The sequence below is a fragment of the Typopeltis vanoorti genome, chromosome 9 (assembly GCF_054136105.1).
Source record: "Typopeltis vanoorti isolate ZY-2024b chromosome 9, IOZ_Tvanoo_1.0, whole genome shotgun sequence".
Lineage (NCBI taxonomy): Eukaryota > Metazoa > Arthropoda > Arachnida > Uropygi > Thelyphonidae > Typopeltis > Typopeltis vanoorti.
The window spans coordinates 32944043-32972015 of NC_143557.1; the positions used below are offsets into that span (position 1 = coordinate 32944043).

General features: G+C 38.1%; 2 protein-coding genes across 5 annotated transcripts in view; one reads left to right on the forward strand and one right to left on the reverse strand.

The window, feature by feature from the left end:
- Positions 1-9480, forward strand: part of LOC150102960 (uncharacterized) — a 353745-nt gene extending 344265 nt beyond the window's left edge. The window contains exon 14 of the mRNA XM_090398023.1: positions 4981-9480. Within this exon, the coding sequence (XP_090254149.1) occupies positions 4981-6428 (1448 nt within the window). The 3' untranslated portion in view covers positions 6429-9480. The remainder of the gene's footprint in view (positions 1-4980) is intronic.
- Positions 6432-27973, reverse strand: part of LOC150102961 (WD repeat-containing protein 13-like) — a 436326-nt gene continuing 414784 nt past the window's right edge. Inside the window, exon 17 of one of the 4 annotated variants that reach the window (XM_090398329.1) lies at positions 6432-7342. In XM_090398329.1, coding sequence (XP_090254455.1) covers positions 7288-7342 — 55 coding nt within the window. In that variant the 3' untranslated portion in view covers positions 6432-7287. The remainder of the gene's footprint in view (positions 7343-27973) is intronic. The other 3 variants (XM_090398327.1, XM_090398328.1, XM_090398332.1) reach the window with 3 other exon arrangements.

Consider the following 27973-nt stretch of genomic DNA (forward strand, 5'->3'; position numbering starts at 1 on the left):
CTTTTTTGGAATGGAAATTGGTCTTCATTTTAACGCATTTCGGTATCACTCTTGTATCCCGACATCTTTTTAAAAAGGCCAGCCTATTTAGTTGTCTACATAGTCGTAGTTTTGACTTACCGTATTGCTTGCATTTACGTGCTAAATCTTCTCCATGGATGATTAGAATTCTTGTGTAGAGGTAAGTGCTGTGAGGACATTATGATGGAGGTTTAATGGATTTTTTACAACACTCAGAAAGAATTAAATTAGAATTTAATACTCCTATATTTCGTCCTAGTCACTAGGACATCTACGGGGATTACAAAAACAATTAATGTAACATGCACACAAAAACTTACAATACTAAGCCCAACCAAGTGGGTGACACTAAAGTCCTATCTAGGTGGAGCGCCCTCTATGGGCGGTAGTAGGTGGCCTGGAATGTAAGGTGGGACCTCTTGTGATGAGTGTTTCCCAAATCTTCGGAAGCTTAATGCAACCGTATTTGTTAAGATTTGGTTGGTTTCTGAGAGCTGCTGCTGCTTCTAAGAAAAGAAGTACGGTTGAAAAAAAATACGGTTGCATTAAGCTTCCGAAGATTTGGGAAACACTCATCACCAGAGGTCCCAACTTACATTCCAGGCCACCTACTACCGCCCATAGAGGGCGCTCCACCTAGATAGGACTTGAGTGTCACCCACGTGGTTGGGCTTAGTATTGTAAGTTTTTGTGTGCATGTTACATTAATTGTTTTTGTAATCCCCGTAGATGTCCTAGTGACTAGGACGAAATATAGGAGTATTAAATTCTAATTTAATTCTTTCTGAGTGTTGTAAAAAATCCATTAAACCTCCAACATAATGTCCTCACAGCATTAAGCCTCTACACAAGAATTCTAATCATCCATGGAGAAGATTTAGCACGTAAATGCAAGCAATACGGTAAATCAAAACTACGACTATCTAGACCACTAAATAGGCTGGCCTTTTTAAAAAGATGTCGGGATACAAGAGTGATACCGAAATGCGTTAAAATGAAGACCAATTTCCATTCCAAAAAAGCACTCCGTATATATAAACGTGCCAGCCTAGCATTACTACGCGAGCAAATCGCCTCTACTCGTGCCGCCCTCGCAGTGACGAATGCCGCCATTGGCTCCCTACATACAGAGCTCTCCACCATTCTTAACCCTGAACTTTGGTCGATTCTCTCTGACATTTAGGAAACTTCCGCACAGAGAGAATTTCAAAAAATAAAAAACAAACACGTCAAGAAATACAGCAACCTGGTTAAAGACAAACCACAACCACAAATTCAACCGCTCCAGACAGTAATTAATCTCTCTTCCAAAAGGCTCAACGAGGATGCCGTCAGCACCCTTAGCCTCGGCCGTAATTTTGCCGTCGCCCTGAAAGAAGTGCCGGTGCTCGATGTAATGGTTAACGTCGAACGGGGGATCGGTCGCTTACCGTCGGAGGTAGCCAACAACATCAGACTCGACGTAGCCAACATCCTCGCTCACTCTTCACCTCCAAAAAGTAACTTATCTTATGCCCAACGCATGGCTCTCCAGAAACTACGCAAAGAAAAAAGTATCGTCATCACCAGAGCAGATAAGGGTATAGTTCGCCCACCATTTCTAGATCCCTTCTTGGCTTGGTGCCAAGAATGGTCGATTCATGCTGAAGGGGAGAAAGAAATGAAGGATGTACGAATTGGTCGCCAACATGCGAAATCACGTACTTTGGATGTAATAATAAACAAACTCAGTTTGTTTATTATTACATCCCAGAAGACAGACTGATTACCCTATTATCGGAATGGATTCTTCTTTTTCTGACATGCGCAGAAGTATCGAGGGACCTCAAATCGGTGGGCGAACTATAATGCCACAGTTGTGCTTAATACCAGCGAATACAATCGTAAAATGAACACTATCCTCCGCGATCGCGCTACCTACATCCCACTAGAACACGACCCCACAAAAACACAAGTTAAGAAATTAAAAATCTTACTTAAAAAAGTAACCTCCTGGCCCCCTGACGTCACGAAAAAACTTAAACCTTTCCGCTCCCATCCCCCCCCCCGAATATACGGTTTACCAAAAATCCACAAACCCAATTCCCCACTCAGACCTATAGTAGATGCCACCAGTGCACCTTGTTACAGACTGTCTAAACAGCTGGCCAACTCTCTGTCCCTCCTCACTGGAAATTCAGCTTCCTATATAAAAAACTCGACCCACTTTAAAGCCCTCACAGAAAATTTAACCTTGAACAATACAGACATATTGGTAAGCTTTGATATCTCCTCTTTGTTTACCAGTATTCCCTTAACTGACACTTTATCTCTCTTAGAAAACGTTTTCCCCTCTGACATCTTAGATCTCTTTTCCTTTGCCATCAACTCTGGGTATTTCTCTTGGAATAACAAAATCTACAAGCAGATAGAAGGAACCGCCATGGGTTTCCCCCTCTCCCCCCCCCCCTTGCCAATTTCTATATGGAAGATTTCGAAAAACGAGCCATAGACTCAGCCCCACTCAAACCTTCTATCTGGCTAAGATATGTAGATAATGTGTTCTCCATTTGGCCTCATGGCCCAGACACTTTAGACTCCTTCCTCTGTCATCTCAATAGCCTACATCCAAGAATCCAGTTTACTATGGAAAAGGAAAAGAACAATTGTTTACCCTTCCTAGACACCTTAGTCACGCGCCTGCCCAATGATACACTTGCCTTCACTGTATACAGAAAACCCACACACACAGGCAGATACATTCACAAACTCTCCCACCACCACCCCTCACAACAATATGGCATCATTAAAACCCTTACCGAGAGAGCCCACAATCTTTGTTCCAGTGGAACTGCCCTCACTACTGAGCTTAACCACATACACAAAACTTTCCTCTCCAATGGCTACAGTGAACACAGTATCAAAAAAATAATTAATTCCTCCCCCATTCTCCGTCCCTCTCATCAACAAGAATTTAAAAATGCCATCACCATACCCTACATCCGAGGCACTTCGGAAAAAATAGCCAAGATACTAAAAAAGTATAACCTACACACAGCATATAAGCCCTACCGCAAACTTGCTACCCTTATCCGTTCTACGAAAGATCAGCTCCCCCCTCTCTCTCTCTGCCTGGAGTTTACAAAGTACCCTGTTCCTGTAAGCTTGCGTACTTTGGACAGACTGGCAGATCAGCATCCATCCGCCTGGAGGAACACAAGTTGTACATCGTTAAACACAACTATGGCCATTCAGGCTTGGCTGACCATGTTTTGGACACCACCCACAGAGTATCATGGAAGAAAACCACCATGCTCCACCACAGCAAATTCAAGAAAGAGAGACTTTTCTTAGAAGCAGCAGCAGCTCTCAGAAACCAACCAAATCTTAACAAATACGGTGGCATTAAGCTTCCGAAGATTTGGGAAACACTCATCACCAGAGGTCCCACCTTACATTCCAGGCCACCTACTACCGCCCATAGAGGGCGCTCCACCTAGATAGGACTTTAGTGTCACCCACGTGGTTGGGCTTAGTATTGTAAGTTTTTGTGTGCATGTTACATTAATTGTTTTTGTAATCCCTGTATATGTCCTAGTGACTAGGACGAAATATAGGAGTATTAAATTCTAATTTAATTCTTTCTGAGTGTTGTAAAAAATCCATTAAACCTCCAACATAATGTCCTCACAGCACTTAAGCCTCTACACAAGAATGTTTTTATATTTATTTTGCTTATCTTGATATCTAAAAGAAACCCTCCTTAATATATCTATTTCTCTTCTGAAAATTATTCTATTAAGAACACATCTTTCTCTTTGAAAGTGCTCACATACACAATACATTGAGCTTTTTTTAAAAAAAAATAATAATAAAAACACCTACTCTTACTAGATGTAATTTTTGCTTTGATTTAAAACATGCAATGAGTTGTTGAAGCAGCTTTCTTGAAAATGGGAATACTTACTTTGTCCAAGCAGTAAGATTTTTATGCTCATCAGTTAAAAGATAATTTTATTACAACAGAAAATTATTTCAACTTTGACACAATTCCCATATATGATGTTTTAAATTTTTATAAAATATATAACTTAATCTCATTGCATTTCAACCATTTCAAAAGCATGCTATATGTGATCCTAATTTATTCACTGCAGTTTTTCATTTAGAAATTAAGTAGTCTAGGATTGCATTAGTATAATTACATTATTAGATAGAAAGGCAATAACTATTAAACACAAAAAAATCAAAATTACTTACGGCAAAATTAATTAAATAATATATCTGAAGCACATACAGATGGCCCAACACCATCTTCATCTAGTACCACTTCTTTCAGGTTACTTTTAAAAAATTTTGTTTCTTACTATTCATATTTCATTCACTCGTGCATTGCATGTCTCTCTTCATGCTCTGTAGCATTCACATTTTGTATCTTGTTACCATTATTCACAGGGATGCTATCTGAACACTTTACATAAAAAAATAAAAAAAATAAATCATTGCCACGTGGTTGACATCCAACAAAATCATGCATGTTGAACTCCCTCTACACTATGTCTTGCCTCCAGTGCCCAACACACACCCACTCCATAAAAATTACACTCTCTCATCACTGACATCTATCATTTCAGTAAAGAAAGAGCTGTCGCTATTATCATTTCTTCAGATTTTAATATTCTATTATATGATGTGCTAAATGCAATAGTGGCCCATCTCACAAAATCATAACAAATTGAATTAGAACTGCTGGACCATCTGAAGTCATACATGTAGCATGAGTTCAAGCATGCTTCTATTTTCTTGCAGCTAATCAGCAGAACATTAGTTGTGCATCCATCTATGTTTTGCGAACGTTGATGAAAAAAATTAATACATTTTCTCAGAAGTAAGTTACAAATGAGGCCACTACTGCACTAAATTACTAATAGATGATGAAAATTTGTTTTTAATTCAATTTAATTACTTGTGCCTTTTTAGGAGATGAAGAAACAGAAAATATACTGCCATTGAAAATAGCAGAATTTCCATTTTTATCAGATTGTCACAAAAATAAAGTAACAGTTAATTCTGAGTTGTGGAGTATGAATTCAGAAAAAGGAGTAAAACATCAACAAAATGATGAGACAGATTTATCTGTGTCTGTGGAAGATATCATATTTCAAGAACATGAAGTAAATGCTTGTGATAATACTGGGTGCTCACCAACAGAGACTCCTAACCATAACAGGTACACCATCTTAAGCACCAATGTGGAGGAAACACCTAAATTGGAATTTCCAGTCAGAGTTATGAATGAAAATACGACTTTAGAAAAGTTGTGTGATGAAGTACCCGATAAAGATAAAAATGAAAACTCTGGATTTTTAAATAAAACTCACAGCATGTATGATAGAGGAGATGATTTTATCTATAAAAGTGGTAGCACAGAGATGACAGATATATCATCCAGTAATCCTCAGAGTAATAACATGCTAAACAGCAAACACAATAACAGAGTATCTGACTTTACTGCAGATCACTCCTTTGTTGTTCAAGATGAAGAAGATTGTACATATACTGTCTGTGATCTGTTTCCAGCTTTGGGTACTGAAAAGTTTAGAAATAATTCATTATCAGATTGTGGTAGCAGCAAATTAAATATTCTTGATACAGTGACTAATGTGCATTCTGATGATGATGATGATCATCATCATCATCCCTGTCCACTGGGAAAGATCAGCCAGTCAGTTGAAGTTTTACAGCCTAATCTTTCCTCTTATGTAGAAAAACCATTTCAGAGTCATCCTATTTCCAATAATTTAAATGTGATAAAAGAAGATAATTACCTCCCAGTAACCAGGAAAGAACCACACTCGACATCTTCTGTAGTTGAGTGTGATAAAAATCACTCTAAACCAGATGTTTTAGACCTCACAAAAGACAACGATCCAGAAAATGCAAAAGTATATGTATCCAGTAGGTGTAATAATCCTCCTGAAATTTCTTCTCCTGTAAATAATAAATACATAGAATACTCAGTACAAAGTAAAGCAGTGCACAATGATATTTCTACTCCCATCACAGACTTAAAATCAGCTCAACTTTATTCCCATAAGGACAGCTTTGTTATTGCTCTTAATTCTACAGACTTTCCTACTGAAACTAGAGTGTATAATAATCAGCATGCAGAACTTTATGAGACTTTAAACATGAATGAGCCATTGTGTAATTTAATGTCTGATCATTTAATTATGGATCCTCACCTTGATGATGAGCAATTAAGAATTAGCTGTTCAAAAGATAAAAGATCTGCCAGTCTCCCTGTGTTTATATCTGCCCATAATAATAATCATCGTGGACATACTGGGTCACTACCAGAGTGCTCTCTTTCATTAATGGCATCAAGAGAAGATTCTAGTCATTCATTGAAAAAAGATATCTATTGAAGGGCCAATCAAATATACTTTCCTACAGACAGAAAAAAATATTGCCACAGAATAGTAATTTTTAATTGCAGCTACATGTTATTACTGTAAATATATACGAAGTTTTAAAAATCAAGAAGAATTATCTCTGTTATATATGAACTTTCAAACTGTCTTTAATTGCCAGTAATTAGGTTAATGATTGATCATTGCAGTGCATGGTTATTACTGTTGATTAACATTTCAAAGAAATTAACAAAATTTAGATGTAATATAAGTTTTTATTTTAAATGTACTTTGTACAGATGGGTAAATATATGTATAGACACACACAGAGACACTTTGAATGTACATGCCATATTTAGGATTACTTAATTTATAATAAAAATTTAAAAACATTAAAAAGTCATCCTGCAGCTTAAGCAAATGCTGTGTTATGAGATGCCATTTTAAGATATAATTTGATACTATGTATGTTTAAAATTCATTACAAATGTTCAATTTTAAAAAATATCAGCTCTTTTTATTTAATAATTATAATGTAATAAATTTATTAACACCCACAGGACAATCGAAGTTGTTTTCTTGCCTGACATTTGTATGTATTTCTTAAAGAATGTTTAATGGCATGTAATAATATATCATATATTATTACTTATGACTCCTGAAAGCATAATGATAAAAGTGGCAACTCCCCCAAATAGAAGATTGTCCTTACAAGTAATATAAATGCTCGTTCTTATTCATTCACTGCTTAATCTGCAGGAGGATTGTACATTGTGGCTCATTTAATAATTTATCGAGTATCCCTTTGTTCAGAATCCTCCCCTAAGTGATGTAGTCAGATCATTCCTTCATTGTCTGTTTTCCTATCTGTATATTAGTTTCTCCATGTAAAATTCCTTAATTTCTGTAGATCATGTCTTTTCCTTTGCCTGAAGAATAATATTAATCTCATAATTCAAATTGCTAATGTGAAAAGTGCACTAGAAAAATAACATATTATTTCTATATTTCCAAAAGAACTGGATTTAGTGATACTAAAAAAAAATATTTCTGGGTAAATGTAATCAGATAGAAATATTTTCAGAATCAGGAATTAAGAAATTTGTTTAATATGGAAATGGTTTTCTTCATTACAATCAAACCTGGGTATGCTGTTTTATACAACAATATTTAGTTCACCAAAAAACGTTTTTTATCATCCTGACATTTATGGAGTGTGAAACTTTATTCATAATTTTACTTACCATTAGAAAACTACCAAAGGTACCCTGTCATAAAGATAATGTGTTTCTGAGCCACATTATTAAGTCTTCTGGCAAAGATTTATTCTACATTTCTGTTGTGGTAAAAAATAAATTTCTTGAAATATTGCAAGAAAATTGTGTATCCTGTTTCTATAGGTTCTGTGATATGTGTGTTCTTACATAAACTTCATTGGATTCATATCTGGTAAGAAAAAGATGGGTAAAAGATATATAGGAGAATCAGAAAGAAAAATTATCTAATATAAGGTTTAAGGGTTTCTTAAAATCCTCAATCCTCTGATCCATGTTGCAGAGATTGTTTTGATATCATAACACAGCCTCTGTCAAGGCAAGTGTTCCTTATATAATCTGTCTGGCCATATGATCAACTGAAATAAGAATGGGGGGGGGGAGTGATTTGTGTGCTTGAATTCTTGCAGATTAGCTGCAGGACACTAGACCATACATAATAATTGTTTATGATGGAATACAATACCGAATATTTTGCTGAGATCCAGCAATACTTCTAATTTTTTAGGAAATGTCAATGTAAACTAAATTATTAATTATAAAAACTAATTAATAACTACCTATATTTTGGCAGTTACATTGTTGAAATATAAGTAGTTATTGATTAAAGTTTTTATAATTAATAATTTAGTTTATGTTGTCACTTCCTAAAAATTTAGAAGTATGTCTAACCAACATACAAGCTTATCTACGAGATTCAGCAAGATAATAGAATTCTCAAGAACATATATCATTTGACTGAAAAATTTACAGGTTTATTTATGTTCAAATTTCTTTATTATACAGTAACACAAAATAGATCACAGTCATTAGGGTTAGTAATACTCAATCACAATAACAAGGGTTTCTTAAAATCTTCAATCCTCTGACCCATGTTGCAAAAATTGTTTTGATATCACTAAAGGTCACTGAGATTTCCTTTTGGAAAGTCTTTTATATATCTTTTACCATGGTGACATTTGCCAAATATGAATCCTTTTGCTATCTAATGGAATATGCATTACTATCATAGTATGCACATGGTCAGTATATTTCATTTCTGTTCAAACTTCTAATAAATAGATTAAAGACATCCCATAATGTGAGTTGGAATTCAGTAAATAAATCATTTTTTCTTGTTTATCTAATTTATTGATGGTTGTGATCTTTTGCATTTTATAAGTAAAATGAGACTAGTTTCTTATATTTTCAATATAAAATAAACTCATTCTCAAGCATTTGGATGAGTAATTGTTATGATGGATGATAAACTTATTTTGATATCAGTATGTATTAAATTTTATTATTGAATTCATATCAGTAGAAACATATTATAGAATTAGAACAGCTTCTGAAATCTGTAATGATAACTAGTAGATTTTAGCACAATCTCATAAACTGTACATGGGTAATATTGTATTAAATTAAATATTTAGCTGCATATGAATTTCTCTGTTGAAACTTGTGATATTAATAATAATGCATATAATTTTAATCTAGTTGTAAAAATTGTGTTATTGTACAATTGCTGGCTGCTATTTTCAGAGTTCTATTTTTATAATGCATATTCATCAGATTTTATTAATTGTGCCTTTCTTGTGAGCTGTATCAGTGTGATTTTAAACAGCTATGCACATTGTTATTTAATTTTAACATCCGTCCATGTGAACAAGTTACACAACTCCATGTAAGTACATGTACACAAATATAGTGTTCACTTGGACTATACAGTTTAATAAATTGTCTTTTGAGAATATTTTATGGAAAGTACTTTAGCAGTGAATAAGACTGTGAATAAATCTATAAATGCCATATATGTTCTTTTATATTTTTTCTCTATCACTTGTCATTTAAAAAATAAATTTCTTATTTGCAAGTAGCATGAACAACAGATATTTAAGCTGTACTCACACACAAAAAAAGTCTTAATACTCACTCTTCATTATATCACTTTGGATTCAGTGGCAAGCAAATTTTCTTTGTTTTTTTAACACTTTTTTATTTAAAAAATATTCCTAATGAAATTCTAATTATTATTGTAATTTTTCCCTACTCCCTGCTTTTCTTGAATGCCCCTTTAATATACTCCTAAAAAGTATGTATTTTTCTTCAGTAAACAACAATTTACATGATAACCACAATAATTAACTTTAATGAAATGAAAGTACAGATATTTCATACAGTATATCATCAGTGTGTAGAAACAAGCAAATCAAAGAAATGGGAATACAAGATACATACATCATTTGGTTTACCGATTAAAACAGATTGCTGCATGCTAGAAATTAATGTATTAATAAATGATATTAAAACAATTTTTGATGGTTGCGTGTAGAAATAAGGGAATGGAATTTCTAGAATTCTTGAGGAACAAATGTCTTAGGCAACATGTAATAGAGGGAACAAGAGGTTCAAGACTTTGGATTTGGTCATAGCTTCAGAAGAGTTGATAACTGAGAAGACATCTCTCCCACCAGTTGGAGAGAGTAACCATGTTGTTTTGACTTGGAAGATGAATAGACATTCAGGAGTATCAAAGAGATGGGAACATATGTGGAATTATAAGGCAGGTGATTATAATAGTCTTAGACATCAACTTGGGGAAGTTTCATGGAGGGAGGAATTGGAAGGCCGGGAAATCATTAGTGCTTGGGAAATTGTGAAGGAATATTTGTTAGCAGCAATAGTAAGCTGTATGCCACAAGTGAAAAAGAGTACACGATTTGGTGTAAAGTGGATGACAAACAATATTAAACGGGAACTGCATGTGAAACAGAGGCTATGGAAGAGATATAAGGAGACAGGTGAAGAGCCGATGCATGAATAATATAAGAGACAAGCCAGGAGAGTTACTAGTATGGTAAGGAAGGCGAAACTGGAATATGAGAAGAGATTGGCCCTAAGATCCAAAGAAATCCTAGGGAATTTTTTAGCTATGTGGCCAGTAGGAGGAGAAATAATTGTGGAAGAATGACATTGTGGGATAAAAATGGGAATAGAGTGACTGATGCAGAGGACCTAGTGGAATTGTTCAGTGAACACTTTATTGGTGTATTTTATCCTGGAGGAGTAAATTTTAATACCAGAGGGATAGGGCAGGTTCGAGGTTTAGAGGTGCAGGAGGAGAGCGTGTTTCAAATACTAAGTACTCTGGATGTCAGTAAAGCTGTAGGACAGGATGGTACTTCACCACGAGTTTCAAGAGAATGTGCTAAAGAACTGACAGCTCCTTTGTCCTGGCTTTTCAATGAAAGTCTAGCTACGGGAAAAGTGCCCAGGGAATAGAAGGAAGGTAAGATAGTGCCATTACATGAGGGCAGTAGCAGACTGGAAGTGTCTAATTATAGGCCTTTTTATGTGTCATCAGTAGTTGTAAAGATCTTGGAGAAGTACCATCCAAGGATGTTGAACATGGTCCCTATTATTAGGGACCATGTTCAACATTGGGCAGATGATGACAGTGTTATTTGTGAAGGGGCGCTCTTGTTTTAGTAATGTGCTAGCCTTTTATAATAAAGTTACAAGAGCAGTAGATGAGGGAAAGGCATATACTGCTATTTTCTTGGATTTAGCGAAGCCATTTGACAGGGTTCCACGTGATTAGCTGATATTTAAGTTGCAGCACATGGGTTTGGGTATTAGGTTGGTTAACTGCATTCAGGATTGGCTGTCCAATAGGTATTATTATTGTTCCGGGCAACTCCAAGGAGTAGACAGACTCATCGAGGGAGGCCCTAACATCATGTCAAGAACAACTATTCGACATTCACACAGTATCTATCATATACCTTGCCTTGAAATCATTCATGGTCGTAGCACCCATAACAGACTCTGGAAGCTTATTCTACTCATTCACTACTCTCCAAGTAAAAAACCTAGCTCTAACACCCTTGTCAACCATGCTCTTGCCCAGCTTCCATTCATGGCTCCTAGTCCTCCCACCACCAGTCATATTTTCAAAAATATCTTCTGGATCAATCTTATAGAAACCCTACGGTAATTTGAATGTCTCAATTGTATCACCCCTCCTTCGCCTATCGACCAATTTCTGCAACCCACAAATCTTCAACCTATTCTCATAAGGTTCATTCCACAGACCTGCTATCATCTTGGTCACTCGTCTCTGGATCCTCTCCACTTCCTCCCCATCACGAAGAAATCCTGGTGCCCATAACTGGGCACAGTAGTCCAGATGGGGTCTTATCAAGGCTCGATACAGAGGAACAACAACTTGTTTGTCTCTGCATGTTAAAGTATTTTTCAAAAGCCAAGTGATTTGATGAGCTGATTTAGCCACTTTTGCAATGTGACCCCTAAACTTCAATTCCCTATCCACCAACACTCCCAAATCCCTGGCCTCATCAATCTCCTGGAGTACGGTTCCACCAATGCGATATACTGCTGCTATTCTTTTCACCCCAAAGTGCATAAAATTACACTTTGGTACATTAAATTGACATCCATTTTTCCTAGCCCAGTCCTCCAAACTATCCAAATCATCCTATAAAATTTTGACATCCTGTGCACTTATAATTGCTCTACCCAACTTTGCATCATCAGCAAACAAGTGAACACTTCCTTTCAAATCCTTTCCTATATCATTGATGAATGAATTGAAAAGCAGTGATCCAAGAACAGAGCCCTGTGGCACTCCACTAGTCACAAGCTGTCTTTTAGACTCCACTCCTGAATAAACCACTCTCTGGTATCTCTCCTTCAACCACCCTCCTATCCATCTCACCAACCCTATATCTATCCCCATCTGCTCCAGTTTACTGATTAGGGTTCTATGTGGTATCCTATCAAAAGCCTTGACAAGGTCCAGTAGTATTACTGTAAACCCATTACCCCTATCCAGTTCAGCTGTCACTGTGTTATAAAACGTGAGCAAGTTACTGAGGCATGATCTACCCTTCACAAAACCATGTTGTCCCCCGATACAGTATCCCATTTTCTTCTATCCAATCTTGTATTTTCCTCTTGACTATTTTCTCTAAGACCTTGACAATGATTCCTGATATGTTAATCGGTCGGTAATTTACAACAGCAGTCTTGGAACCACCTTTATGCAGTGGAGCTATTTTCCCCTCTTTCCACCCCCTCGGGACTAACCCAGACTCGAGACTCAAATTAAACAAAATGGTCAAGGGTACTGATAATTCTTTAGCTGCTTCTCGTACAACACGAGCTGGTATACCATCCAAACCCACAGATGTATTGACATTGAGGTTATGCAATAGACTACTCACCTCCACTTCATTCATCACAATTCCCGTATAATCTACTGGTACATTCGTTTCTGCAATGTCACCACCTGGATGATATATTCTTGCAAAGTGCTCACTCAGTAACTCAACTATATCAACTGATTCAGTTACCTCCCTACCATCGGCATTCTTTAAAATCATTCTGCCATGTACGTTTTTCCTTTTACTTGCTACATATCTAAAAAACTGTTTAGGATTCTCTTTAGGCTGCATGGCCAATGTTCTTTCGTAATCCTTTTTTGCTTTTCTTACCATACTCGTTACCCTTCTGGCCTGCGTTTTATACCGTTCGTGTGCCTGCCGGTCACCTTTCTCCTTAAATTCCCGCCATAGTTGTTTCTTTTTTTGTAGCTCAAGCTTAATGGTGTTATTCATCCATTTAACCCCTAGTTGATTTATTATTCGGACTCTAGGTATACAGTCAGCCATTGCTTCATGCAAACACTTCTTAACTACCTCCCATGCACTATCGACTTCTAGTCCTTGCAGTTGTACATGCCATGGCACTGAACCAATCAATCTCCTAAGCTTGTCATACTTTCCAGCCCGATAATTCCAAATGTACCCTGTCTTAATTGAAAATTCTACACCTTTAGCCACCTCCCAAGTCAAGACCCTATGATCATTCTCACCAATTGGTGGCAATGTGGTCATATTTGTTACAACCAAATCTTCAGATGTAATTACTAGGTCAAGCATTCTCTGATCCCTAGTATTTTCCATTACATGCTGTCGCAGATAGTTATCCCTTAATAACCACATAAAATCCAATTCCTTCCTCCCGTGCGTCCTCTCCTCACTCCATATCAATGAGACCATATTTGAAATCTCCCATAAAAATCACCCTCCTTCCACTCATTTCTTCTATTTGCTTATGCATACTATCTCCACGATCTTTTCCATCACCTGGTCTATAGCAGCACCCAATTGTATATTTAGTTCTGCTAGCCACAATCTCACACCAAATGGCCTCAAATGTGCTCTTTTCTCTATCCTGCAATTCAACTTCTATTCTCCTTGGCTGCAGCTCATCATCTATCATCAACAATACTCCTCCCCCCATTTTATTCTCCCTGTCATTCCTGAACACACTATACTACCCATCACATTCAATCCCACAATATCATCTACATTCAGCCATGTTTCACTAATACCAATAACCTGTGGTCTGGAAGTGTCAACCATGCCAAAAACTCTTCCTTCTTGTTCCTAATACTCCTAGCATTAGTGTACATGTATTTAAGACCCCCATTAGCCCCAACCCTACCTTGATGCCTTATATTAACTATCCCACTCTGATTTGTTGTCCTTATTTGCTCGGGCATATTATATTCATTCTTACATTCAAATGCCTCCCTAAGGACTGTATATCTACTCTCCCCCCTTAATAAATCTAGTTTCCCTGAATTTGCACATCCACCACATTCAGCAACACTTTCTCAAGTCTTCTTACACCGTAACCATTCAAATGCAAGCCATCCATCTTATATAGATCCTTTCGCCCATCGAACTCACTCTACACGTCCACAAATTCCACACCACTCATCATACATAACCCATGCATAAAGTCATTCGCAATTATGGCCCTCCTTTTAAACATTCCACTGTCATACCGTGGCAAAAGACTAATCATTCTAACTCTCTCACTCTTTTCTTTTGCTACCTCAAACAATTCATTCAGGTCTTCTATCATTTCCATTTTGTCTCCTTTCAAATCATTCGTACCTGCCACAACAATCATTTCTTTCACCCTTTCCTTTTGCTCTCTAATAGACTCAGTTACATCTTTATGGTCGCACAGGTTGGTACGATTTTGTCAAATCCTCTACTATCACACCTCGTACTAATGAGTCTCCATACAGAGAGTTGTGTATGGTGGGGCAGTTTCAAGGATTCAGAGGGTTACAAGTAGGGTCCCACAGGGCTGAGTACTGGGACCTATATTGTTTAACCTTTATATCAATGACATTGTCAGTGGATTTCAGGGGGATATTCAGTTGTTTGTGGATGATGTGAAGCTGGGAAGGGTTATAAGTAATAGTGCAGATGTGGTAGTCCTGCAGGAGAATTTGAATAAGCTAGACAGATTAGCAAATGAATGAGGGTGTTGGTTTAATGCAGCAAAATGTAAAGTCTTGAGGTCACATCGATGGGGATGGTGCATACGCTGTTGGAGGACAGCTATACTGGAGGAAGTAGGGGAGACGAGATCAGGGGTTGATGACTGATAGAAACATGAAATTCAGGGGACATATTGTAAAGGTGGTGAAGGTAACACAGAGGATTGCTGCAATACTGAGAAGGACGCTGACCTGCAGAGATAAGTGTTATTATTCCGTTGTATGAGACCCTGATCAGACCACACTTAGACTATTGTTCTCAGATTTGGTCCCCAGGATTTGAAGGGGATAAATTAACTGTGGAAAGAGTACAAAGGCAGATAACAAAGACAGTTTCAGGACTGTACAATGTTAGTTATGAGGATCGGCTGAGGGAATGTGGACTGCAGAGTTTGGTGGATAGAAGGAGAAGTGATATGATTGAGACTTTTAAGCTGTTGAGAGGTGGTTACAGGGTTGTCACTGGGAAGTTCTTTTGCTTGGTTGAAAGCGGGAACGAGTGATAACAAGGGGCCCATTCCAGGAAGTCACGAAAGGAAACTGTGAGCAAGATGGTGAGGAGTAGTTTTTTGTGTGTAGGGTGGTTGAACTGTAGAATGCATTGCCTGATAAAGTGGTGAGAGTGAGAACGGTCAATGAGTTTAAGGAGTGGTATGATAGACTTTGTGTTTCCTAGGAGGGACCTCCCATGATGAGGCTTGATAGACTTGTGTTTCCTAGGAAGGAACTCCCGCGATGAGTCTTTTGACTTCTTGGAGGCCTAAATAATAATAATAATAATAAAATGAGAATCTTCCAAACGTTTGGGGGGGGGGGAGAGCTCATTTTGGAAGAACTGATTTATATGGTTACATATTACATTCACAAGGGATCTGGTAAACACCAGCTAATGATAGAGGTGACAGTTTTTCTTTTGTAGATGGCAACAGAATGAGAAATTTTGTTGATAGGAAAATATGTGGGATTAAGATACTTCTACAAAATTCTACAAGTAGGTTCAGAGATACCGGAAATATAAGAGACTGGAACTCTGCAGTCTGTTGAAGAATCATGAGGTGTTGGAACATAGGAGTCAATTATCTGCTGGATTTGATGAGGGTTGTAACCATTAAATTCCATTAAAGTTTTGAGAGTGAGAAGTTCTTGTTGTAAGCTTGAGGGAGAGGAACATATATTATGTACTCTATTAACCTGGTGTTAGTAAGGTGGGGTGTCACAGACCCCAAAGATATAGAAAGAAATAACTGTGACACTACCACCTTACTAATGGCAGGTTAATTAAAGACTTGATAATACCAATTTTTTTTGAGAGGTGTAACGAGCAGATTTTTGATTAATGTATCTGCCAGTAAAGGTAGGTTTCAATAAACACTGGAAAAGTTGTGCGCTCATTTTGGAAGAACTCCTCATTTATATGGTCTTCCAAAAATTCATAAAGAAGGTTATCCAGTAAGATCCCACCTATAGAATTTCTAAACATGTTTATTAACTGCCCATACTGGACAATCCAGATCATTCATCAAGAATTCCACACATTTTCTTGAGAAAATCAAGGATATTCAAATACAAGCATCAGCTTTGATATTGTTTCCCCTCTTTACCAACATTCCATTATCTGACACTGTTATATGATGATTTTACTATATGATTACCCTCCTGATATTGGGAGGATTTTTTAATTTGTTATAGAATCAGGATATTTCAGCTGGAAAAACAGGATCTATAGACAGGTTGAAGGCACTGCCATGGGTAGCCCTCTGTCTTGGCAAACTATTTTTGAACCATCTGGAAGATATCTTGTTCTCATCCATTAATTCCCAACCCTCTCATTGGTTTCATTATGTTGATGTTTTTGCTGTTTGGCCTCATTATGAAAATGAACTTTTCTACAATGGATCAATAGCCTTCATCTATTCATTTAATTCACCATGGAAAAAGAAAAGGCTGGTAATTCTTGGACATCCATCTTATGTGCACAGCCTCTGGTAATTTATCAACTAGTGTTTATCGAAAACCTACTTTTACTGGTAGATATATCCATCAAAAGTCTGCTCATCACACCTCTCAAAAAATTAGTGTTATCAAGTCTTTAATTACTAGAGCACATAATGTATGCTTCTCTCTAAGCTTACAACAAGAACTTCTCACTATCCAAACTTTAATGGTTACAACCCCTCATCAAATCCAGTAGATAATTGACTCCTATGTTCCAATCCCTTATATTTCTGGTATCTCTGAACCTGCTGGTAGATTTTGTAGAAGTATCACTTTAATCCCACATATTTTCCTAGGCCATTAATAAACATCAATATTATATTGAAACCTCAAAGTCTGGTCTGGCTCAATATTTGTGTAGTGCTAAACCAGATACTAAACACAGTATCCAGTGGAATGAAGCTTGTCTTCTCCATAGAAACAGTTTTAAATATGAACTTTATAAAAATCAGGTGGGTATTAAATCCAGCATTATTTCAAAGCCGAATATAGAAACTATAAAAGTTTCATATGAAATTTGACCAGAGAGCTTATGGAAATGCACTCGCTGGTATTTACAAGTTGCCCTAGCCGAACCTTATAGGATAGATGATCGCTATGTCCAAGCATCCATATATTCGCCTCCTGTTGGTCCATTTTGATAAGGTTTCACTGGCCTGACAGCTGTTTCAAACTGGTTGGTTTCATCAGAGACCAGGGAGCAAACACTTTCAGTACTAAGGAACTTGAAGCATCGGAGAAGTGTATTTTTCGTAAGTGAACTCTCAGTCGGTGTGTAAAAGTAGTTACTAAAATAAAGAAGCTCACTTGAGCAATACAAAATTTATAAAAATCAAGTGGATATTAAATCCAGCATTATTTCAAAGCCGAATATAGAAACTATAAACGTTTTGTATGAAATTTGACCAGAGGACTTATGGGAATACACTCACCGGTATTTAAGAGTTGTCCTAGCTGGACCTTATAGGAAACATGCCTGTTATGAAAGCATCCATATATTCACCTCCTTTTGGTCCATTTTGATAAGGTTTCACTGGCCTTATTAAATATGAATGCCTTTTCAAAGAAAGTTGTGAAGCCCTTTTACATTGGCCAAATCTGAATCAGAGTGATTGTCTCTCTCTCCCAAACGTTTGGGAGATTCTCATTTTATGTAATGATCAAAGATAGTTTTAATATTATTTATTAATATATAATTTTTGGTATGCAGCAGCAGCTTTTAACTGGTAAACCGATTGTTGTATGTATCTTATATTCCCGTTTCTTTATTTGTTTGTTTCTAAGCACTGATGATGTACTGTTATTTTCAGTACGAAATATCTGTACTTTCATTAAAGTTAATTACTGTGGTTATCGTGCAATTTGTTGTTTATAATCATGCTACAGGTATCTTTAAAGATTATTTTTCAACAATATCATCAAGTGGCTGAAGAGGATATTTTTATTCTTGTTACGATTGGTTATATTATGAATCTGTATGGCACAACTTTTTCCGGTGAACATCAGCAAGTTATATTAATTCCTAAGTTGCATAAATATTATGCACGACTTTACAGAAGATAATAATATCCATGAAGCTTATGCTTAGTCAAGTCTTGGGGCAGGCAAAATTGGTCCTCCCACAGTTAGTTACCTAGATGCCTTATTGTCTCAGGCTTCTGTTTGCAGTCTCCCTAAACCATATTCCCATCCCCCCCCCTCCTCTTAGATCATTTATAGCCCGTAATTTAAGTTCTATCTTGACAACTTCACGCACAAATCTAAGTCACCCTATCCCTTGAGACTCCTAGCCAGTGTCTTAAGCACTTATTGTAGACTCATATGCTGTGATGTTCTTATCTGACTTGACTATATGTTTGCAGGTTAGCTTGCATGTTTTTTTGGCATTATAAACCCCAGGTATCCAGGAAGAAAAACCCTACATATCTATATAAATTGACTGACTAACTTACAGTTAATCTCATATGGAGATGGCAGGAAAGCTTCTCTTATCACCAGAGAGGATTTCACCAGAATCATCCATCTGATGCTCTTTTAACTTTCCTCTTAACACAAGTTAAAAGTAAAAGTTGATAAATACTTAGAATATAAATAATGATATACTTAGCCCCATGTATATTACTTTTTTCAAGCTTTCATGAAATCACCAAAGAAGGCCAAACTCTTTGCAGACTATACTACTTATCATACTTAAGCTTAAACACATTTAGCATTCATGCACTGGTCATCCACTCCAACAATGCTTTTCACTGTCACTGTTTTCCATGCAAAAAATCATCATCTCACTTCCTAACTCACATGACCATTATTACTCACCAGCTAATAAGTTTCAATCATATCATGACTTCTCATATCTTTCTATCTCTACATATCATATTCCCTAAGTCTGCTCTTGTTACCCAACATCGTTCCACAATCCAGACCCAGTTACTTGTCTCTAGACTATCTCTAATATTTTCTGTCCAGAAATCAAAATGCAGCCTGATTGGTTCCGTATGCTATGACTGTCACTTTATCCCTTGTTGTCATTCTATTTTGCATTGCATAACATGGACTTTAACTTCCTATCCAAGTGATACCAATACATTTAAACTCCCCCTCTCATATTTTTTTGCCTCCTGTAGCAAAGTGCATGACCCTGACTTTATACTTGCCATCCCCATTCACTGCTCAAACTGCCAACCTATGGAAATCCTCTTATAACAGCAGTGCATTGCATCACAGTTTATCTGCTGTTATTCTCCCCAATTTAGCATAATATGCAAATATATACTAATATCATCAGTATATAAATTAACAAATGTTTGTTGTAGAACAGTGTCCTGTGATACACAACTTATCAACCCTTCTCTTTCAAGATGTTGCTCTCTTATATGCTATTTATTGTCATTATCTGTCCAGGCTCCAGTTGACTGTATCCTATATCAGCAGTAGTTTATCTTGCAGCATTCTGCCAATTGCCTCTTATTACTTTTCTTCTTCATGACATCAATGCTCCATCTGTCACTAACATCAACAGCAATATGACATGCAGCATTGTACCAAATATCTTTTGAAACTCTAGAAAAATCTCTGTATAAGTATCTCCTCCATCCAATGCAGTTGTCACTATTATAAAATGTAACTGGGTTATTGAAACCAAACCTATCTTTAACATGCCTGCACTGCCCTCTGGAAAGAATTCTGATTTCATCAACCAATTCTCTCTCCAACCAGGCACACTATCACCACCTAATACACAGGCTGACTTATAGTTGCATCATGATTAGGATTCCCTTCCCCCCCCCCACACACACACACAATACAGTAGTGCTTCCTTCTTTATGTGCTCATAACTTATACTCCAAAATTAACACCCACCATGTATTGTTTTTGCAGTCTATGATCCTGCATCTGCCCTACACAATTACAATGGAGTAAATTTGCCAGCAAAAGTTGGTTGATTGGTAGAGCTTCTGCTACTATGGCTCATGCAAAAAGTTAAGCAAGTTTGTGCGCGTTTAGTAGTTGGAAGGGGATCGTTCATTTGGTGCTGTTGGCACGCTCTCCATCGATGAGTCTTTGGACTCCCTGTAGGTGTCACATAATAATAATATTCATCCCCCCCAAAAAAAGTTATCTATAAATCAATACATCCCAAAAATCATGAAGCAAGTCAGCAGTCAGTTTCTTGCCAAATAATCCATTACACCAGTATGTCATTTACTATCAATCCTCAGCAGACTTCCCAGTCAAAATTACTCACCTTGGGACACAATCCTTTGAAAAGCTTGTAATAAATTATGTTGTTCGCATTTCCAAAACATTTAATGATATCTTAAAGGCCTACTTTCCAAACTGCCATCCTATTGTGACTTCAACTTTTAACAACTGGGGTCACTAGTTGCTTCTCTGGTTGTTCACTACATGTCCTGGCAGATAGCTTTATCTCTTTAGATTTTCCACCTTTGCCTGATATCTTGGGATTTTATATTTTCCTCATACTCTTTCTCCTCTACATGAATGACCATATAAAATACAAGATTATTCGTATTCCATAGTCAGTATCGTTAATATTGCTAAAACATGGCATAGTAAATCCATGCTGTTCATTGTCAAGTATAGATTGTCTGTGAACCTATTTCTGTATATATGAGTTCTAAAGTCTTCACAGTCACTCCAGAGATACAGTTAGGTCAGTAGTTGACACATTGGTGTTTTCACCACCCTTATACAATGGAACTTCATATGTTCTTTCCAATTCTGTGGGACCGTTCTTGAGGTTGAGACTCAAGTTATACAGTCAGGGCCTTGCCAAATTTTTGAACCTCATTTTCATGTACCTCTAGCCTTCATCCAGTGGATTGGCATCATTGTGCACCATGTTGCATGTTACTGATAGATCTTAACAAAGCGAGCACTCATTATTTGAACATTCTCATTAGCTTCTGACACAAGCGTACCATCTGCATTTTTCCACACTAATTCTTTCATTTATTTGCAGCATGATGATGAAATTCATTTAGATTCCCTTTAGCCTACACAGCCAATTTCTTCTTATGAATTCCTTGCTTAATAAGGTTGCACATCCATTTCACTACTATCTTATTTTTTCTTTGAATTCTAGGGACACATTTGGATATTGGCTTATTTAAGTACCTTTTCAAAGTGTTCCATGCATATCTTTCCCATTCAGTAAATTTATTTCTTCATATGGAGTTTCCTCCCCCATCCCTATTGGGGTGAGTTGAGCCCCCTCATGGGGGGTTAAGTATTTATGGCTGTAGATCTGTGTGTTCACGGGACCAGTTTGCCTGCTTGCGGGATGAAAAATCCCAGATAAACTGGGGGGAAAAAAACCTGCTGTCCACTCCCAAGACCGGCTAACTTGGCTATGGCTGAGGAAGATCCTTAAGCTCCTCACGTCAGCGACGGGAATCGAACCCAGGACACTCCTTCCCCAGGCATATGGTTGCAAAGCGCATAGCCACTAGGCTAACCGCATGAACATTCAGTAAATGATATCATAGGAACAAAGATGGTATGTTCTTTTCACAGTTGTGGTGGTGCATCAAAACACCTTCATAAAAAAATTTTTAAAAAGTCCAGTCAATAGATTTTCCTCCCTCTTTACCTAATCACTCTATTGTAGATATTCTTGTCTTTTCCATATTGTCATAGTAGCATTCATTATTCTTCAGCTTTTCTCTGATTCTGCAGAAATGTGTTGGATGCAGGTTAGGTTCCTCCAGTTTTCAAGCTCAGTCTATGAACTTATGAAAATTGAAGGGGTGGGGGGAGAGACCATCATCAACTCTCTTACCTGTAACAGAGCTCATGACTACTGATGATTTAACTACGAAAAACAGAGAAAAATATGCATAATTTAAAGGGCCATTCTAGTAACAAAACATAATTAACAGCAAAAAAAAAAAAAAAAAAAAAAGACCTTCTTTTTAATGTCCAATTCTTATTATTTATTGACTTTTCCTTCCTGGTGTGGTTCATAGTTCTCACATAAAGGAAATGTTCTCCAAACAATGATACAGTGTACTAATCCCTTTATAGATCTATTGACTTACCTGGCATGCTGACATATTAAAAATCAAGGGAGGAGGTCTTGGCAAGTACAGTTTGTAGTAAGTAGTATTTTGTCTAATTTGTTGAGTCCTCATACAGGCTCAACACAGTCACAGGTAAGTGGGATTTGTTTTTCCTCCTCCAACTGGAAACTAACTCTCTGCTGCTAGGTTTTAAAATTATCAATTGCAACGTACATAGCCAAATAACTATGATGAATAGGAATGGAGCCTGATTGCCTAACAATATTCAGGAAGTTAAACACACCTAAAATAGATTTCCTCTGTTTAGGGAAATAAAAGGAATTCAGTTCTGTGTAAGGGACAAACACTTATGCACCACCTTAATAAGATGGAGGACCTCCTTTCGCTGCAATGGCTGCAACAATCCGATGTGGCATGCTTTCCATAAGCATTATTATTATTATTTGATACCTCAGGGAGTCCAAAGACTCATCAAGGTAGGGAACCTGCTCTACAACTCTGTTTCCACCACTACTATTTCCACAGACAATCGCAACATCCATGCCCACGGTGGAATTCGAACCCACAGCCCTTTGGCTGGAGAGCGGATATGCTAACCACTCAGAAATTCAGAATTATACCATCACTCTGCTACCTCTGAATTTCATAAGTGGGGTTGCACACTCTGCTAAGAGGCATTCATCAGTCATCTACTCAGTTGAAGCTGCGGTATGATTTGTTGCACCATAACATATCTTTGCAAGCTCCACGTCCCATTGTGCACACTCTTTGCACCACTGAAGACAATGCCGCGTGTTGGTTCAGGTAATTTGGGACTTGCATATTGCAGGTTTGTGTTTCTCCAAGCATTTTTTTGTGTAGATTCATGATTTGTCAATGCCCAGAATTCTGCATTCCAGGTGTCGGCCGACGAATGGCAGTATTTACATATCCTTCGTAGCAACCTACAGTCCCATTCGGTGAACGTGGTGTGTCATCAACTGTTGGTAGCACTTGCAATTGACTTCCCTTGCTATGACCTTAGTATGGTATCACTTATTATTGACCTGGCATGGCCCAATTTGCTGAACATGGCATCCTATCACAACACCTTTCAAACTCCAGTTCCCACAGCCCTTTAATCAGGACACAGTTTCACTGACTTGGGAAGAATATGATACGGCGTATTCCTCCAATGTATAGCAGCTACAAATGACTCGTTACATGGCAGAATGCACTTTGCCCATAGGGATGTCCGTTAACTTCTTTCCAAGTAGTGCATATGTTATATTCCATCAAGTCGTTTCCAACTCCTGGTGATTCTATGAACATACACACTCCATTTAGATCTGTCACTTGCCATATCTTTCAGAAAATCCAGTTGCTTGTTTAACTTCATCTAATTCTTGGTCTTTCTCTTCTCCAGACTCATTTGCTCACATAATATGCCCAAAGTATGACTATTTTTGCTCGATGATCATAGCTACGAGGGAGCAATCTGGGTTTATTCTGTCTATCATTGATTTATTAGTTTGCTTTGCAGTCCATGGTATTCTTGGTAAGCATCTCCAAACCCATAATACAAATGCATCTATCCTTTCACTCTTTTGCAGTGTGTATACATATATATCCATCCATCCATCCAGCTTCAAGGCCCACCTTTCCTAATTGGGTTGTGGGGGCAGCAGCTGCAAGAGGGACTTCCAATGGTCATGATCCTCTGCCACCCAGCTCAGGTGTTCTGGTGGGACTCCCAGACGTGTCCACCCAAGGTTTTGGATATAAGCACCTCCGTAGCGCAATTGGAAGAACGACAGTACATTGCGCCCTTTGATTGGAATAGGCCTAAGTTCGATTCTCGTCGCGACGGGAGGAATCTTTATCTGGACGATTTCAATCGAAGGTGAGTTAGCTGATCTTGTACAGAGGTAGTAGGTTTTTCATCCCACATACAGACAAATCGACCCTTCAGAACATGCAATTTACAGACAAAAATATTAGTTGTGGTGGAGGTGGGTGGTTGATGGAGATGATTCGTAGTAGAGGTTTGGTGTAGTGGTTGAGACAGTTGTAGGTGTCCTCCCGCGATGAGTCTTTGGACTCCTTGGAGGTATCAGGAATAATAATAATAATCTATTCAGCCGAGTCTTGCCTCCCACCCTCTGGTTTAGCAAAGAGGGCCTGCTGGGGGAGAACTTTTGTAGCATTCTGACCAGGTGCCAATACCATTGTAATTGTGATCTCTCAACACGGAGAAGCAGCAGTTGAGTATTGAGGGTTCCCGAATTGCAGAGCTTCTGACTATCGAGTTGTCAGCCCCGCAACCCCTCGAAGGAACCTCATTTCAGCCACTCGGATTCGTGTCCACATTCATTACCCAACTCTCATGACCATAGGTGAAGATGGGGTCATAAACTGTACTGAAGACAGCCAACTTTGCCTTCTGGCTTAACTCCCACTTCAATACTACTGAACAGCCAAGCTCCTGAAATATTGCTCTTGCTGAGCCGATTCGGGTATCTAGCTCTACGTCTCACTTTCCATCACTCATGAATATGGCCCCAAGGTATTTAAACTTCTCCACCTGCCTAAGTGGGATTCCACTCACATGTAAAGTGCACTGGGATGGGACCACAAATGTTTCCATTTCGGCCACATTGATCTTCATCTCGGCTTCTGCACAAACAGCTACAAACCTATCCAGGGTCTGCTGGAGGTCACTGCTACATCTTCCAATTCTGACGCACTCACTGCTTTGGCTGTGCCTATCAATCCAGTCCATAAGAGGGGACAGAACACACCCTTGGCAGAGGCCAACAGAGACTCTGAAAGGTTCAGTCTTTGTGCCGTTTACTCTGACACAAAACGCCAGAATTCATATAGGGACTTGATGGCAGCTAATAGTTGGCTATCCACTCATGCACTACTTGCCAAAGCCTATCCAGAGGAACCCAATCATATGCCTTTTCCAAGTTCACAAAAGGTGTAGACATTCTTGGCATATTCCCAAGATTTCTCAAAGACTTATCTTAACGTGAAGATTTGGTTAGTTCTGCTTCTACCAGGACGAAAGCCACGTTGTTCTTGGAACTTTAACTCAACTATGCTCCTGCACCTTTCCAAGCACCTAGCATATACTTTCCCTGGCAGGCTGAGCATAGAGACATTATGATAGTTGCTGCAATCTTTCTGGTCTCCCTTCTTGAAGACTGGTATTATTATGCCTGTCTGCCACTGCTTTGGTGCTCGCCCAGAGAATACCATCTCAATTTAAGGCTTTTGGCATTTCGGGCCGAATTTCATCAGCAGCCGTGCCCGATTTTCGCGATTTTATTACTAAATGGACCTATTCTGTTGTGAGATTAGTCATCACCCTGATCTGCACAACTTGGATGTCCACAGCTGCTGGGCCATCCGGGTTAGGAAGGCTCTCAAAGTATTCCCTACATCTGTGGAGAATATCCTCGGTTGTTAAAAGTGCATCATCAGAGGCCTTAATTGCCCTTGCTGTGTACTATTTCCTCCCTCGAATGCAGCGGATGGTCTGCCAGAGTACATTTGTTTGCATTTGCATAGGATGAGTCTAATCTTTTTCCAAAGGATTCCTGAGCCTTCTGCCTTGCTGTCTTCACTGCCTCAGTAGATGACCTGACCCTAAGCCATGTTAGGTAGGCCTCCTTTTTTGCCCAGAGAGCTTTTTTGGACGTCTCGGTTCCACCACGGTGTCCTTTTCTCACTGACCATCATCACGCCGAGCCGCTTTTTGCCACAGCATGAGAGTGCAGAGGCAGTGACAGCTGGTCTGAACAGCTCCCACTCCTTAACGTCTGCGGTATGTCTGGGAACCTCTTTGTACCTGAAGGAGATGTTATCTGTAAATTTCTTCCTCACAGCCTCATTTTCCAATGTCTACCAGCATTGATGGTAGCATTTATATATACGTATGTGTATATATAAATGAAATGAATCCTCTATTGACTTGTTCGCAAAGGAAGCACGACGAACTCATTCAATCCTAATAAACATTTTGAAAATCAGTAGGCAACCATAGGTTTTGCTACACTTAGTCACCAATGGTTCAGTTAAGTACTACTGACAATTTGAAGATGCTGAGGAAAGAATATGGTAAGCTATTTTTATTTTTAGGTATATATCGACCCCACAATACCTGGCCAGAAGGCTTGACTGCTTTTTGAGCAGCATACAAACAGTGCATTTGGCTCTTACGAATTGTTTTTTTTTTTTTTTCTTCTTCTTCCCAGGTGTTATAGACTTTAGTGTGAGCTAATTTTTAACCATTGGACATATGCAGAATTCTTAATAAACTGTTTTGGGATAATTGTTGGAGAACCAGAGCTCGGATAGGGTTTGAAGTGCAGTGAGGAATGAATGTACTTATATCAGCTGAATTGATTTCTATTATTAGATCATAGAAGGTGCTGGAATGAAAAGATCAAAAGAAATAATTAGACCATGAAAATGAAGTAGAGAAATCCCTAAGGTCATCTAAATTGGCACCGTGATAATGCTATGACCGTGCGGTTAGCCTAGTGGCTGCGCACTTCGCAACCATATGCCTGGGGAAGGTGTGTCCTAGGTTCGATTCCCGGCGGAGAGTTAGGAGCTCAAGGATCTTCCTCAGCCATAGCCAATTTAGCCTGTCTTGGACACGGGTAGTGGGGTTTTCCCCCAGTTTAGCTGGGGTGTTTTCATTCAGCAAGCAGGCAAACCGTCCCCGTGAACACACGGACTACAGTCATGAATACCTCCATTAGGGATGCAACAGAGGAGTGGCATGCTGGCTGCATTATTTTGCCGTGACTACTCATTAGGAAGAGACCTAACCCGTCTTTAGCAGATGGGAGAGGTAGATAATGCCATAGGATTCTGAGTTGAAACATGCTGGAAGAAAGACGATTTGAAGAAGAGAAAACCTGAACAAAGTTATTGTTAGAATTGCCGAGAGAAGAGCTACTGTCAGACATGTATTTCGATAGAAAGCTGGTTAAATTGTCTAGGATGTTTTGGAGAATGATGAGGTTTATCTGAAATTCTCGTTAAATCGTTATATTTTCGTTAATTCGTGTTAAATCATTATTTTGATCAAATAGTTCAGCTTCCATTCAATGTGGGTCGGTGAAATTGGAGAGAAGTCTGCCTCCATTGTGCATGTTGAAATCATCAAGGTCATTAGAATGCAAGTGATCATTTACATATAAATAGTCATATAAATCATCTAAACATCAAGGTACAATTAAGAAAATCTAGAGCCAAAGCAGCTTGTATAAAATTCCAGCTCTAATAACCTTTGGTATTGAATATCATGTAGAAATGCACAAGCATAATATAATGAAAACGTTGAGATGAGATGTAGATGCTGGTTCAGTGATGAATTGCATCAGG